Source organism: Diutina rugosa, assembly GCF_008704595.1.
Source record: "Diutina rugosa strain CBS 613 chromosome Unknown scaffold38_size132560, whole genome shotgun sequence".
Classification (NCBI taxonomy): Eukaryota; Fungi; Ascomycota; class Pichiomycetes; order Serinales; family Debaryomycetaceae; genus Diutina; species Diutina rugosa.
Genome location: NW_022995203.1, coordinates 38,135 through 50,920, shown reverse-complemented (window position 1 = coordinate 50,920; position 12,786 = coordinate 38,135). Strand labels below are relative to the sequence as shown.

The 12,786-nt window shown below is 55.8% G+C and overlaps 3 protein-coding genes across 3 annotated transcripts; 2 read left to right on the top strand and 1 right to left on the bottom strand. All coding sequences in view use genetic code 12, as the record gives it.

The window, feature by feature from the left end:
* Positions 1 to 2: 2 nt before the first annotated feature.
* VRP1 (Vrp1p) lies at positions 3 to 2,201 on the top strand (the record flags this gene model as incomplete). Its single annotated transcript, XM_034158039.1, has 1 exon — positions 3 to 2,201. The coding sequence occupies one exon, from the start codon at positions 3 to 5 to the stop codon at positions 2,199 to 2,201; it is 2,199 nt and encodes a 732-aa protein (XP_034010092.1).
* A 1,428-nt stretch (positions 2,202 to 3,629) lies between these two features.
* On the bottom strand, positions 3,630 to 5,657 carry LMO1 (Lmo1p; the record flags this gene model as incomplete). Its single annotated transcript, XM_034158038.1, has 1 exon — positions 3,630 to 5,657. The coding sequence occupies one exon, from the start codon at positions 5,655 to 5,657 to the stop codon at positions 3,630 to 3,632; it is 2,028 nt and encodes a 675-aa protein (XP_034010091.1).
* A 1,251-nt stretch (positions 5,658 to 6,908) lies between these two features.
* Positions 6,909 to 12,251, top strand: CYR1 (adenylate cyclase; the record flags this gene model as incomplete). The annotated part of the gene is made up of 1 exon (XM_034158037.1): positions 6,909 to 12,251. One exon carries the CDS (start codon positions 6,909 to 6,911, stop codon positions 12,249 to 12,251), a length of 5,343 nt encoding a protein of 1,780 aa, XP_034010090.1.
* Positions 12,252 to 12,786: the final 535 nt, after the last annotated feature.

Here is a 12,786-nt window from a genome sequence, read left to right as displayed (position 1 = left end):
CCATGGCGATCCCCCCGCCTCCCCCACCGCCACCGCCCCCGCCAGCGCTCGGCGGCGGAACCAACGCCGCCAACATGCCCAAGCCACCAATGGTCGGGCGCGACGCTCTCTTGGGCGATATCCGCAAGGGCACCCGGTTGAAAAAGGCGGTCACCGTCGATAAGCTGAAGCCAATGATCGAGGGCAAAACCTCCGTGGGCGGCGGCGCGCCCAGCGCCCCGATCGGGGGTGCCCCCGCTGTCCCGGGAGCACTGTCAGCGCCGCCAGTGCCGCCGCTGGGAGCACCGCAATTGGGCGACATCTTCGCCGGCGGGGTCCCTAAGTTGAAGCATGTGCTGCGCCCAGGGTCGCTGGCGCCAGCGCCGCCCCCAGCGCCCTCAATTCCTATGCCTGGGCGCCCAACCCCATCTCGGGTAGCACCCACGCCACTGGCGCCGTCGCCGTCGCCGTCGCTGGCAGCGGCACCACCGCCACCACCGCTACCGACGCTGGCACCGCCGATCCCGAGCTCAGCGCCGCCAATTCCGGGCCTGGCACCCCCTAGCGCTGTTCCTACTCCACCACCAGCGCCGCCTAGCGCCATCCCTACGCCACCGGCACCGCCGAGCGCTGTGCCCACCCCACCCCCCTCAGTGCCGGCGCCACCAAAGTCGCCCATGGCCGCTGCTGCTGCCAAAAAGGCTCCAAAAATGCCGCCTTCAAGACCTAAAAAGCTGTCTCATCTTCGGGTAGCCAGTGGCGACTCCCACAGGACGCCGCTGCCGACACCGCCGCCGGCACCGTCGATGGCGCCGACGCCGCCCCCGTTGCCGAGTATGGCACCGCCAGTACCAGGAGCGCCACCACCGGCACCTTCAGCGCCATCAGCTCCACCAGCACCCCCAGCGCCACCTCTGGCGTCGACCTCGTCCCCATCAGCTCCGCCGCCGCCGCCGTCAGGGTTGCCGTTTTTAGCGGAAATCAACGCTAAGCGCCTGGACGGTATGGCCAAGCCACTGTCACGACCAGCGGCTAAATTCCCGGTACCGTCGCTGTCATCGGCGCCGCCACCGCCTCCGGGACCGCCCCCTCCTCCAGCGCCGGCGCCAGTTAAGTCGATGTTGACTCCTGCTGCCGCCAGCGCTCCCAGCGCTACTTCAAAGGCGCCCCTGGCGCCTCCAGCACCGCCTCCGTTACCACCTAGTGCTCCCAGCGCCGCCCCAGGAGGTCCACCTCCACCACCGGCAAACTTATTCGGATCATCGAATAAGTCCAAACCGGCGGCTAAAGCTGGTGGAGCGCCTGCTCCTGGCGGCGCACTCCCATTTTTGGCGGAAATCAACTCCAAGCGTAATGACACCTACGTGGTGGATGGCCTGGGCAAATACTCCACTAAAGATGCCAGTGACGGTGGTGCCGTTAGTGGCTCTAGCAGTAGCCGGCCGCCGCTGAAACCGACGACGTCACTGGCGCCACCGGTGCCGTCGATACCGTTACCAGGTATGGGTAAACCACCGGCGCCGCCGTCAGCGCCATCAGCGCCGTCGCCGATACCATTACCAGGTATGGGCAAACCGCCGGCACCGCCGTCGGCGCCTCCGTCGGCGCCGCCTGCGCCATCGATGATACTGCCGCTGATGTTGAAATCATCGCAACCACCACCCACGCGGGTGGTACCCCCACCAGCGCCTCCTCTGGCACCTCTGGCACCTCCTCTGGCACCCCCGCTGGCGCCGCCGCAAATTCCGGTACTGAATCCGTCATCGGCGCCCTCAGCGCCACGCATGCCTCCCGTTAAACCGTTGGTGACCCTGCAGGCACCGCCACCGCCGCCGCTGATGCCCACGCCACCTCCAGCACCCCCCCTGGCACCGCCGTCGGCTCCTTCTTCAGCACCTCCGTCAGCAACCCCGACAACCCCGTCGCTGTCGATAAAGCTTCCGCTGATGCTCGATGTCGGCCGCAAGAAGACTGCGCCGCCGCCACCGCCGACGGTCAACGAGCACCAACAGGCGGTGGGGCTGTCGCTCCGCAACACCGACGCGCTGGCGTACACCATCGGCGGGTCTACTGCTGGTAAACGGATCGAGATCGACGACCTGCGGTTCAAGTGGGTCAACGCCCTGCTGTTGCCGCAGCCGCGCCGGTTTGAGGGGCGACAGAAGTTGTACCCCAGTGGCCGGGGGTCGCTGGTGCCCCTCGACTTGAGTTTATACGACTAACGATCCGCACCAATAAAACAAGTCATGGATACGACCAATTTCAAGGCAAAGTTGCGTGAGCTGCATCGATACAAGAAGTTCATAAAGCAATTACAGCGATGACGTAAAATACGATTAGTGAGTCGTTCGATTCGTGTGAGCTACCTATTTGCTGATCTCAATTCCGTGAACCCTATATTCAAGTCAACTTGATGACCAGATTGTGAGCAATTTAGTTCTCCAACATAAAGCTCTTCTCGCAACTACTCCTGTAGCTACTATTAAAACTCAACAATGTTTGATATCGTCATATGTCACTTTGAAATACGCATTGATTAATGAAATATACAGATTGTGCCAATCCTAAAGGCTAGAGCGATTCTCCTAGCGAAGGGTATTCTACAAACATATCGTCTTTCGTGAATCATATATTCATGTTAATAACTATGCTAATGAGCGTTGAACATCAAATTTTGCGCCATCGCCAGGGCTTGAGCGGGCCCTCGCTTTGACCGCTCGACGGCTCGGATCTCTTCTTCACGGGCCATCTTCTTTTCGTATTTTTCAGGGGACAAGAATAATTTCCAGACACGGCGAAATATCATTGCAATTGCGTTGTAGTAGTGGTAGTCGTTGTTGTTTTTAGTGGTGGTTTGCTGGAGCAGCTAATTGAAAAAGAGAGAGATATTGGAGGGGATGCCGCCGTGGTTATATATTTATCTGAATACGAGAAAACTTAGGCATGGGCGTGATCGGCGGTCGGCTGTAAACAGGCGGCTATGTCTGTCAGCACGTAGGCAGGTGAAGTCGATGCATAGCCACGCGGAAAAGCGCAAAATGCTACGGCAATGTATACGATACGGGGCTGAACTGTGGGGAAGTTTAGTGCTGCGAAGCACACCTGCTGTAGGTACCGAGAACGGCGTGACGTGCCCTATATAACCATTAAAGTTTCGGTGCAGAAAGCGCAATAGTATAATTGGGACGGAAGAGAACAAAACCATTTTAGTGCTAACGATATTAATTGGACATCCGGTGATTATAACACTTGATATGAGATAGATGGTGCTTGAATTAGCTTTTCAGTGTTGAATCTATGGTAGCTTTGTGGAAGTTTTATCATGATCAATGCCATTATGGCACGACTAAGATGTTCTCGCGGCTATGACATTTGCAGATACATGTCAATGACGTCACCTGCGCCATTGCATCATACCATCTTCTTTTAGCGAGATTCGGACCGAGACGGCCATCAACGCAGGTAGTAGCGAGCCACAGCTAAGCCCTAACTGAAGATCGCTGCATGTCGGGTGACTCTTATGTCTCAGCTGCTCCACGTTGGTCGTGAGATGATTACATAAGCACAATCAACATGAAGCTTAAAGTCTCCTCTACGGCATCTGGGCTACACGGTTCACTAGGCTCATATACTCATTATGGATCCAAGCGTCAGCGGTAGTGGAACGCCTCCGGGGCAGTGACGTCGACCAACTCGTTCATGTCCAAATACTCATCGTCCTCGAGATCGTCGTCCTCGTCCAAGTTGAGCTCGGCGATCTCCTTGATCTCCAACGCCAACAACTGGGTGACACGGCGGATCTCACACAAGTTCTCCACCTGGGCCCGCGTCTCTTTCGAAAGCAGCAGCAGCACCGTGCCCCCCTTGCCCAGATCTCGCAAGAGAAGCAACCCGTCGAGCCACACGTACTTGTTGACCTCGGTGTCGGTGTAGAAGCTGAACAAGCGCTTGCCGGCGGTGCCGAGAAGCGTGATCTTCTCGTAGGAGATCGTCCCCTTTACCGAGATGAGCATCAGCGACTTATTGCGGTCGGCTTCGCCAAGGGCCTCGCCGACTTTCTGCAGCTTGAACTCGACGATGTCGGTGATGCGGATGAACAGGTTTTCGATCTCTTCGTACAGCGGATTGGCCACGGGCTTTTCCGCGTACGCCTTGTAGTAGATCATCTGTCGGTTGGGCAGGAGCGCCAAGTAGTAGTACTTCATCCCCGTGTACTTTGTCCGCAAGTCCTTGGAGTTTTTGAGCATCTGTTCCCCGTAGCTTTCAGTAAACACCCACAGCCCCTTAAGCAACTGGATGGCACGCTGTTCCAGGACAAAGTCCAACACTTCCTGGCCCAAGTCGCGGTTGAACTCCATCAACCGCGCTCTCCACCGCGCCTTGTGGGCGTCATTAATCTTGATCACTTGGATGTGGCGCAAGTCTTCGCCGGTGTTGGAGTGGGTGATGTCCAAGCACTCCTCGATCGTCTTGTCGTGGCGCAGCAACCCCAACTCGATGCTGTCGACGTTCGACTTGAGCAACTGAAGGATCTTGTCGACGTCCATCATGTTTTCCAACTGGGCGCGGGTCTCCTGCCACAAGTTGAGACAGTTGTTCATTGTGTAGTAGATCATCAACTCCCACAGCAAAATCAGGGCGTAGATGAAGGGGTGTTCTTGCTTCTTATGGAAAAGCTCGAGCCACATATCGGTGACCTTGTCGATGAAAAGCAGCAACGGGAAGGTGCGGTTGTGGTCCAGCATCATCAATTCTTCGTGGAACTTCTTTTTAAACGTGAAGTTGGGGTCCTTAAGGAAGATCTTCAAGTCCATCGCGAGCAAAATGGTAAAATTGTCGATGATGAATTGGCGGGGGTCGTTAGTGAAGCCGGCCTTGACGTACTCCTCGGGGGTGGCCGGGGTGCCGTATTCGTTAAGCAGCACCTCGAGGTAGACGAACAAGTTCGTCATCATCACCTGGTGGCTCTTAATCAGCATGTCGAAGCGCGTCGTCGAGAGCTTTTCGTTCAAGTTGTAGTAAGAGATCTTGAGGTTTTCAATGGCGTCGAGAATGGCTTTGTCCTCGGTCTCGATGAGGTTGCCCACCGTCAGGAAGAACGTGACGTGCTTCAACCGCCCCGCCAACGTGATCACCCCCAGGTAGTCGAAGTCCAAGGCGCGGTTGATGATGTCGGTGACCAACTTGATCAGGTTGAATGTGATCTTGTTGTCCTGGAGGTACAACTTCTGGGTGATGATGTCGATGACGTCGAGGTACTCGATCAACAGCTCGTAGAACGGCAAGTACTTGTCGAACAGGTCGTCCTTGGTGCGGAAGATCTGAGCCAGGATGAAGATCACCAGGATCTTGAGGATGGCCTTGTAGGTCTCGGTCAGCATGTTGGCCAGGACGATGGAAAAGAGGGTGCCAAAAAGCGTGTGGTCCAAGATCAGCGAGAACTCGTTGGCGGCGGCGTCCAGCCCCGCGACACAGTCCAAGAGCTTCGCCAACACCACGATCAGGTTGACTTTTTCCTGTTTGTCCTTACCGAGGATATTTGTCCGCAACACCAGGGCGTAGGCGAGTGCCGTGGGCGCGTCGAGCTTCAGCTTGGCGATGTTGTTCTTTGAGAGCAACTCGTTGAGCTTGTGGTTGATTGTCCGCGAGCTCTCCGCCATCATGTACTCCTGGTCCATCGGCCCTGGGGTGGGGGGCGCGTGAAGCTTTATATTTCGTGGGCACCGCGCGGCGTCGGACCATGGCTAGCTTCGAGAAAAACACTGCTAACCGGGCGCGCCCTCGTCTAGGGAAGGTAGGAGCTAAATAGGCAGAGATAAACGAAGGCGGCTAGTGTTTGTTTCGGCGAGTGTTTTGTTTCAGTTGATGAGTAGATGGCAACGATGACGGTCTAATCGACACGGCTATCGGGTCGATCGCTGCCTTGGCATCGAGGCAATGACGTGGCGAGGTGATGCCATTGTCGTCGTCTGGCCCCGCCTCAAAATACACTGATTGTACGCAGTCAGCCTGAGGCTTAGAGGTGTGGGCTAGCCGAAGTAAAGAGGGGGACACCGTGAGACGAAGACCACTCGGCGAATGGTATCAGTTAAAATACAGTACTAGTGCCTTGTTGACTCGCTCACTGCTAAAGGGTAAGGCGTGTGGCTACCGGAAGGGTCTCGGTTACTTAGTCTAAACAAAATCAAGGTTTGGGGTCAGGTGACCTCGACCCAACCGAAATGGGTTATCTAATTGAAATTTACCAAACGCCACTGGTGGCGATGGAAGGCGTGCTGCGATGTTTGAGGACTGAGGCGGGGAGCAATCGGGATTAGCGAACGCTAGCGTGCGTTCGGGTGAGGCGGGTGGGCGACGTCAACCTGGAACTAGCGGCGGTTAGTAGTGAGATATATATAGGAGGGGCCAAAATGGGGGGCACCCCCAGGGCGTGCGCCAACCGAACGGAATAATAGGCACACACTAGCCCGAGAAACATTAGACTCTACTATCTGAAGCCGTTTGGTAAGCTTGAAGCTATCACCTAATCAGAAAATGAACTGTTTACATGGTCAGTATTCGGATATTTGCCTTTGTCAGTTCTCTGAGTGGCTACCTCGTGGTTGTGGTTCGCACTAGGTTCCGAATATAGTATCCCTAGACTTTCCGACACTCCCGACAACGGAACTATCGGATCACCATTTACGACACTTACCCCACTCTCAGACGCAATTGCGACTCACCGCACTGGTGGTAAAAAAAAGACCCATTCGTTCAGAGCCAATTTATCTAAAATTCAAAACTAAATTGTTTAATAATCAAACTTAAAACAACTCGTAAAACATACCACCAGTTTCATCACTAATTTACACTTAACAATTAATCAATTTTTTCTGAAACCTCAGGGCGCCACCACCATTAAACCGCACCAGCGCGAATTTTCACCGGCCATGTCTTTCTTACGACGGGACAAATCCCGGCTGAACCTCCGCCTCGTGCACGGCCAGGGCGACGCCCGGGCGCCGGCGCCCGGGCACCACGACGACCCGTCCCAGGTGCTGCCTACCGCCAACGGCTTTCCCCCGGGTTTCAACGCCCAGTACCCCGACGCGCCCGCGCCGCCCCTCGTCGACGGCCACGGCGCCCCGCTAGCGCCCGTGCTCGACAACTACAGCCCCCGCCTGCTGATATCGGCGCCCGACTCCAATCTGCCGGGGGTCAAGGACAATTACAAAGGTTTTCACGCCAATAAACGGCCTCAAGGCCAGCAGAACGTGCCGCCGTTGCTGAGGCCGATCAAGCCGCGGTTTAAGAAGAAACTGACTCTGTTGTTGGGCAAATGGATCTACCTGCTGCGCAAGGACCTGAGCGACTCCGGCGACGACGTCGGCGGCGCCGGTGGCGGCGCCAGTGGTAGCGGTAAGCCCCGCCTGAGTCTGACGGCGCTGGTGGCGCTGGCGCACCTGGCGCAACTGGCGGCGCTGCTGCAACAGCTGACGGGGCTCTCCCACGCCAAGTTGCGCATCCCGCTGATGCTGCTGATGTTCCACCTGGGGCTGGAGCTGAAACTGGCGCCGATGGCGCCGGCGGCGCTGGCGGCACTGACGGCGCTGGCGCTGCTGGCACTCGCCCGCTTCGACTTAAATCTAGATGAGATGCTGGGGATCGTCGACGACGCCGCCGCCGCGATGCCGCAAGCGCCACGGAAACTGGTGGGGCTGGCGGCCCATTCTCGCGGAAGTGTTGGTTCTGGTGGAAGTAGGGGCGGCAGCGCCGGCTCCGCCTTGGGCGGCAGCGGTCCCCGGGGGCTGGTGGCGTCATTACCACAGATTACCCCTCCGGCGCCGGGGCTGGTGCTGCTGGCGCCCCCGGAAACCACTAAGCGCACGCTGACGGCGCTGGCCTCGGATGCTAAGGGCGCGGCGCTGCGGCGACAAGGGCTGGAAGCGGCGTGGACGGCGCCGGAGCTGTGGGACGTCAAAGCCACCCCCGAACCGTGTCCTGACGACGGCGAGGTGGCCCCTGAACCCGTCACCGAACTGGCGCCGGCGCCGCTGTTCTCGCAGCAGAAGAAATATCCCCCCATCTGGGGCATCCGCCTGGCGCTGGTGGTGGAAGGTGGGCCTAACAACATCATTCGCGTGTTCCGCGAGGATAATACATTCACAACAATCTTGTGTCCCCTTGAGACGACCACCACCGAGCTTTTGGCAATTATCCGACGCAAATTCTTCTTGGAACTGGTGGCTAACTTCCAGGTATCGGCGCACGTGGGCAACCATTTCAAAGTGATGGACCCATTTGAGAAACCGCTAAAAGTGCAACGTGGTTTGCTTATGCTTTCAGGGTATACCGATGCGGAAAACTTAAAGATATTGGGTCGGGAAGACCTTCTGTTCTTGGTCAAGTTTGTGGTGGAATCAATCGCTTTACGTAACCTTACCCACGACGAGGAGGTGGTGTTATCTAAGGACTACGTCGACGTTAACTTACTGGGTCTCTCGCTCAAGAATATCCCCATCATCTTCCACCAGCACACTTACGAAATCGAAAAGCTTAACGTGCTGAATAACCCTGGCATCCACATCCCCTTGGACTTTATCCAACTGTGCAACAACTTGACGGCCATCAACAGTGCCCGCAACGGCCTCCTGCGGTTCCCACATAACTTATTGGAGGCACACCACTTGACTCGCTTGGACTTGGAGCTGAATTTCCTCGACGAGTTGCCGCGAGAGTTTGGCCGTCTTAAGCTTTTAACCCATTTGAAAGTTAACCTGAACCAGTTGGTGCTGTTACCGCCATCGTTTGGTGAGCTTCAACGGCTTGTCCAACTCAATTTGTCGCTGAACTATTTCTGTGAATACCCCGAAGTGGTCAATACTCTCGGGCTGTTGGTGGACTTGGACCTTTCTTATAACGACTTGGGGGTGATCCCCACCCTGATTGCGGGGCTTGCTCGTCTCCAGAAGTTCAACTTATGTACCAATAAGCTCCAAGGGGCGTTGCCACCAGCGATGGAAGGGTTGATTCTGCTTAAACGGCTCGATATCCGCTACAATTCCATCACCAACGTCGATGTATTGGGTAAACTCCCCGCCTTAGAAGTGGCCTACGCCTCCAAAAACGCCATCAACTCGTTCCTGGACCAGATGGAACAGCTCCGCCTTCTTCATTTCGACAGAAACCCGATCACTACATTACAATTTGTCCACACGTTATCATACCTCACCATCTTGGACTTATCAAAGGCTAAGCTCACCATGGTTCCGCCCGAGTTTGTTAGTCGTATCCCTCACGTGGAGAAAGTGGTGTTGGATAAAAATCACTTGGTGACGCTCCCGGACGAAATCGGCCACCTCCATCGTCTCACGCTGTTGTCGGTGCACTCAAATAACTTGCGCAGCTTGCCGGCTCTGATCGGCGACTTACAGCAGTTGCAGGTGCTCGATGTCCACGCTAATAACCTCCAACTGTTACCAGAAACGCTCTGGCACTTGGGACTGTTACAAGTACTCAATTGCGCTCTGAACATCCTCGCAGGGTTCCCCAAACCACCTTTGGCGGTAGCGAAACGAGTAAGCGCCGGCTGGGACGGGCTGCTGGCGCTGCTGGCGTCGCCTCAGCTGTTGGCGGACTCGCTTCTGCTGCTCACTATGGTTGATAACCGGTTAGGGGACGAGTGCTGGGAGCTGGTGCTGTTCTTGGTCCACCTCAAGTACTTGAACTTGCTGTACAACGAGCTTTCGGAGATCCCCGAAGGTGCCCTCACTCGGCTCAGCCACTTGCACGAGCTTTTGGTGCTGGGCAACCAGCTCACTACGTTGCCTGCCGACGACTTGGAGCTGTTGTCTTCGCTCCGCTTGCTTCACTTGAACAATAACAAGCTCGTAGCGTTGCCGGCGGAGATTGCCACCCTCAAACAACTCCAGCATTTGGACGTGGGGCTGAACCAGTTGAAGTACAACATTGCCAATTGGCCCTACGACTGGAACTGGCAGTTCAACCCCAACTTGCGCTCGTTGAACTTCCTGGGCAACAAACGGTTCGAGATCAAGCAGACGTATGTGAAGAACCCCGACACCGGCGAGTACTTGGACTCGCTCTTGGCGTTGCCTAAATTACGGGTGCTCGGGCTTGTCGACGTTACCATCACCACGTCGCAAGTGCCTGACCAACTGGTGGAAACCCGCGTAAGACTGCAGTCGCTGGAGGTGGCGCTGATCGGGTACGGGGTGTCTGACTTCATGGGTACTCGCGACCACGTGCTGATGGGTGACTTGTTCGTTCAAAAGTTCAGAGGTAACGATCTGGAAGTGCTTTTCTGTCTGCTTGACGGCAAATTTGGCGCCGTCCACAAGGGCCACCGCATTCTTTACTTGGTGAAGACGATGTTCGTGCCCGCATTCACCGCCGAGCTCGAGCGGCTCGCGGGCCATGAGCTGCCGGTGGACGCGTTGCGGCGGGCATTTTTGGCGATGAACAAGGAGATCAACGGTACCCTCGCCGCTAAGCGTGCGGGACAACCAGGGTCGCCAGAGCTCGCTGACCTCAGCGTCGATGAAGACTCCGGTGCCGGTGTGTCGTTGACGGTGATCTACTTGGTGGGGAAACAGCTCTATCTGGCCAACGTCGGTGACTACGAAGCCCTCTTGCTGAGGGCAAACGGCGACCACGTATTCCTCACCACCAAGCACGACCCCACCACCCGCGACGAGTTCGAACGCATTCGGGCTTCCGGTGGTTACGTGCTGGGCTCAGGGCTTTTGAACGGCCAGCTCTCGGTGCTGCGAGGGGTGGGCTTTTTGAACTACGTGCCTCACACCCACGCGGGCCCCTCCATCACCGAACTCACGTTGCTGCTGGGAGACGACACCATCGTCTTGGGTACTAAGGGCCTCTGGGACCATGTGCCGTATGAGCTTGCCGTCGATATCATCCGCCAGGAAAAGTCTGACCCGATGCTTGCTGCTCAACGTTTGCGGGACTACGCCATCGCCTATGGGGCCGTCGACAAAGTGCTGGTGACCGTCGTCCAGTTAGGCGACGCCAAGCTGAAGCTGCGGTCCCATTATACCCGCCTGCCGGTGGAGAACGAGCTTGTTCGTCGTCGTAAGGACCGCATCACTGGTGACTCCACTCTTCGCCGCCTTGACGACGAAATCGACCCTCCCGTGGGTGAATTGGCATTGGTATTTACCGATATTAAGCTGCTGACATGGCTCTGGGACACTTACCCGGCGCCCATGCGACTGGCAATTAAGACCCACAACACCATCATGCGACGCCAGCTCCGCATTGTCGGTGGCTACGAGGTGAAAACCGAAGGTGACGCGTTTATGGTGTCGTTCCCCACGCCGCTGTCGGCCCTCTTGTGGTGTTTCAACGTCCAGCAAGCGCTTTTGCTGGCTGATTGGCCCCTGGAAATCTTGGACACCGACCAGTGCTGCGAAGTGACCGACTCCGAAGGCAATGTGTTGTTCCGTGGGCTTTCTGTGCGTATGGGGATCCACTGGGGGTCGCCCGTGTGTGAGCCAGACGTTATCACTGGAAGAATGGATTACTTTGGCCCCATGGTGAACCGGGCCCTGAGAATTTCCGCCATCGCCGATGGGGGTCAGATCTCGGTGCTGGAAGATTTCGTCGAAGAAATGGACACCCTCACACGCTTACATCTGGAAATTCAGGAGGGAAAGACCGCGGTGGACCAGGCATTTGGTGACCCCCATCTCGCAGACACCATCGACCACGAACTCGCCCAGTTGGACCTGATTGGCATCAAGTACTATGGGCTTGGTGAGCGTAAGCTCAAGGGTTTGGAAACCCCGGAAAACATCAACTTGGCCTACGCTAACAACTTGAAGTTGCGCTTCGACATTTTCCAAAAGCGGTTATCCCAAGATGGGGCACCAATGGGACTGAGAGCCGTCGGCGCCATCCCCGTGGAGTCCATCTACTCGTTGCGGACGTTGCTGTTGCGTCTTGAAAACGTCTGTGCTTGTGCTGACGGTGGCAAGTCGGTGCTGGAGCAATTCAAAAACTCACTGCAATTGATCCAGCATCAAATGCTGGACTCGTTCAAAGAGGCAGAATTGGTGGAATTGTTCAATCACTTGGTCCTTCGAGTGGAAAACTGTGTTGCCACGCTTCAATTGCGCCAGCTGTTACTAGAAGCCCAGGGCAAGTCAGGCTATATCGACTTCTCGGCGCTGGCGACGCCGATGTCCGACGTCTTGCTGCTGTTGTCCAACCTTGTCGACGAGTTCCGCCAATTGAAACTGGCATCCCAATAGTCATATCAATACATACCCATTTGGGCGAACCATTTTTATTGTAGTTTTCATAGAATTGAAGTTATTTCTTAGGCGATCTGTATCGAATTATAAGTTTGAAATGCCCTTGCACCTAACAAATAGCCCTCAGCTGATGGTGTGCTAGCTTCGATTGCCAAATTGGGTGAGCGTGCCGCACCACCTGCATCATAGATCCGGATATGGGGAGGGTCTCACACTAGCCATCAACCACTGTCCGCTGTATTTGATACCGCTATTTCTGATGCCGCTAGTCCGCTTGCAGTGGCCGCTGATGCCCGTGCTGCTCGTAGGTCTCGAACCTATCGAGCGGAAACAAACGAAGGAAGCGAAATTATGCGTACAAGAATTTACGGAGTGAAGTTGTTGCGATTAGAATTTGATTCTTGGCTTGGACGGTCATTTGTTGAAGTGACTGGCATATAGATGAAATGAGTATAGGATGAAACCAATAGGGTTTAATATTCATTCCAACTCATTTACCTCTTCAATTCTGCTATAGTGGTTTCAATTAGGT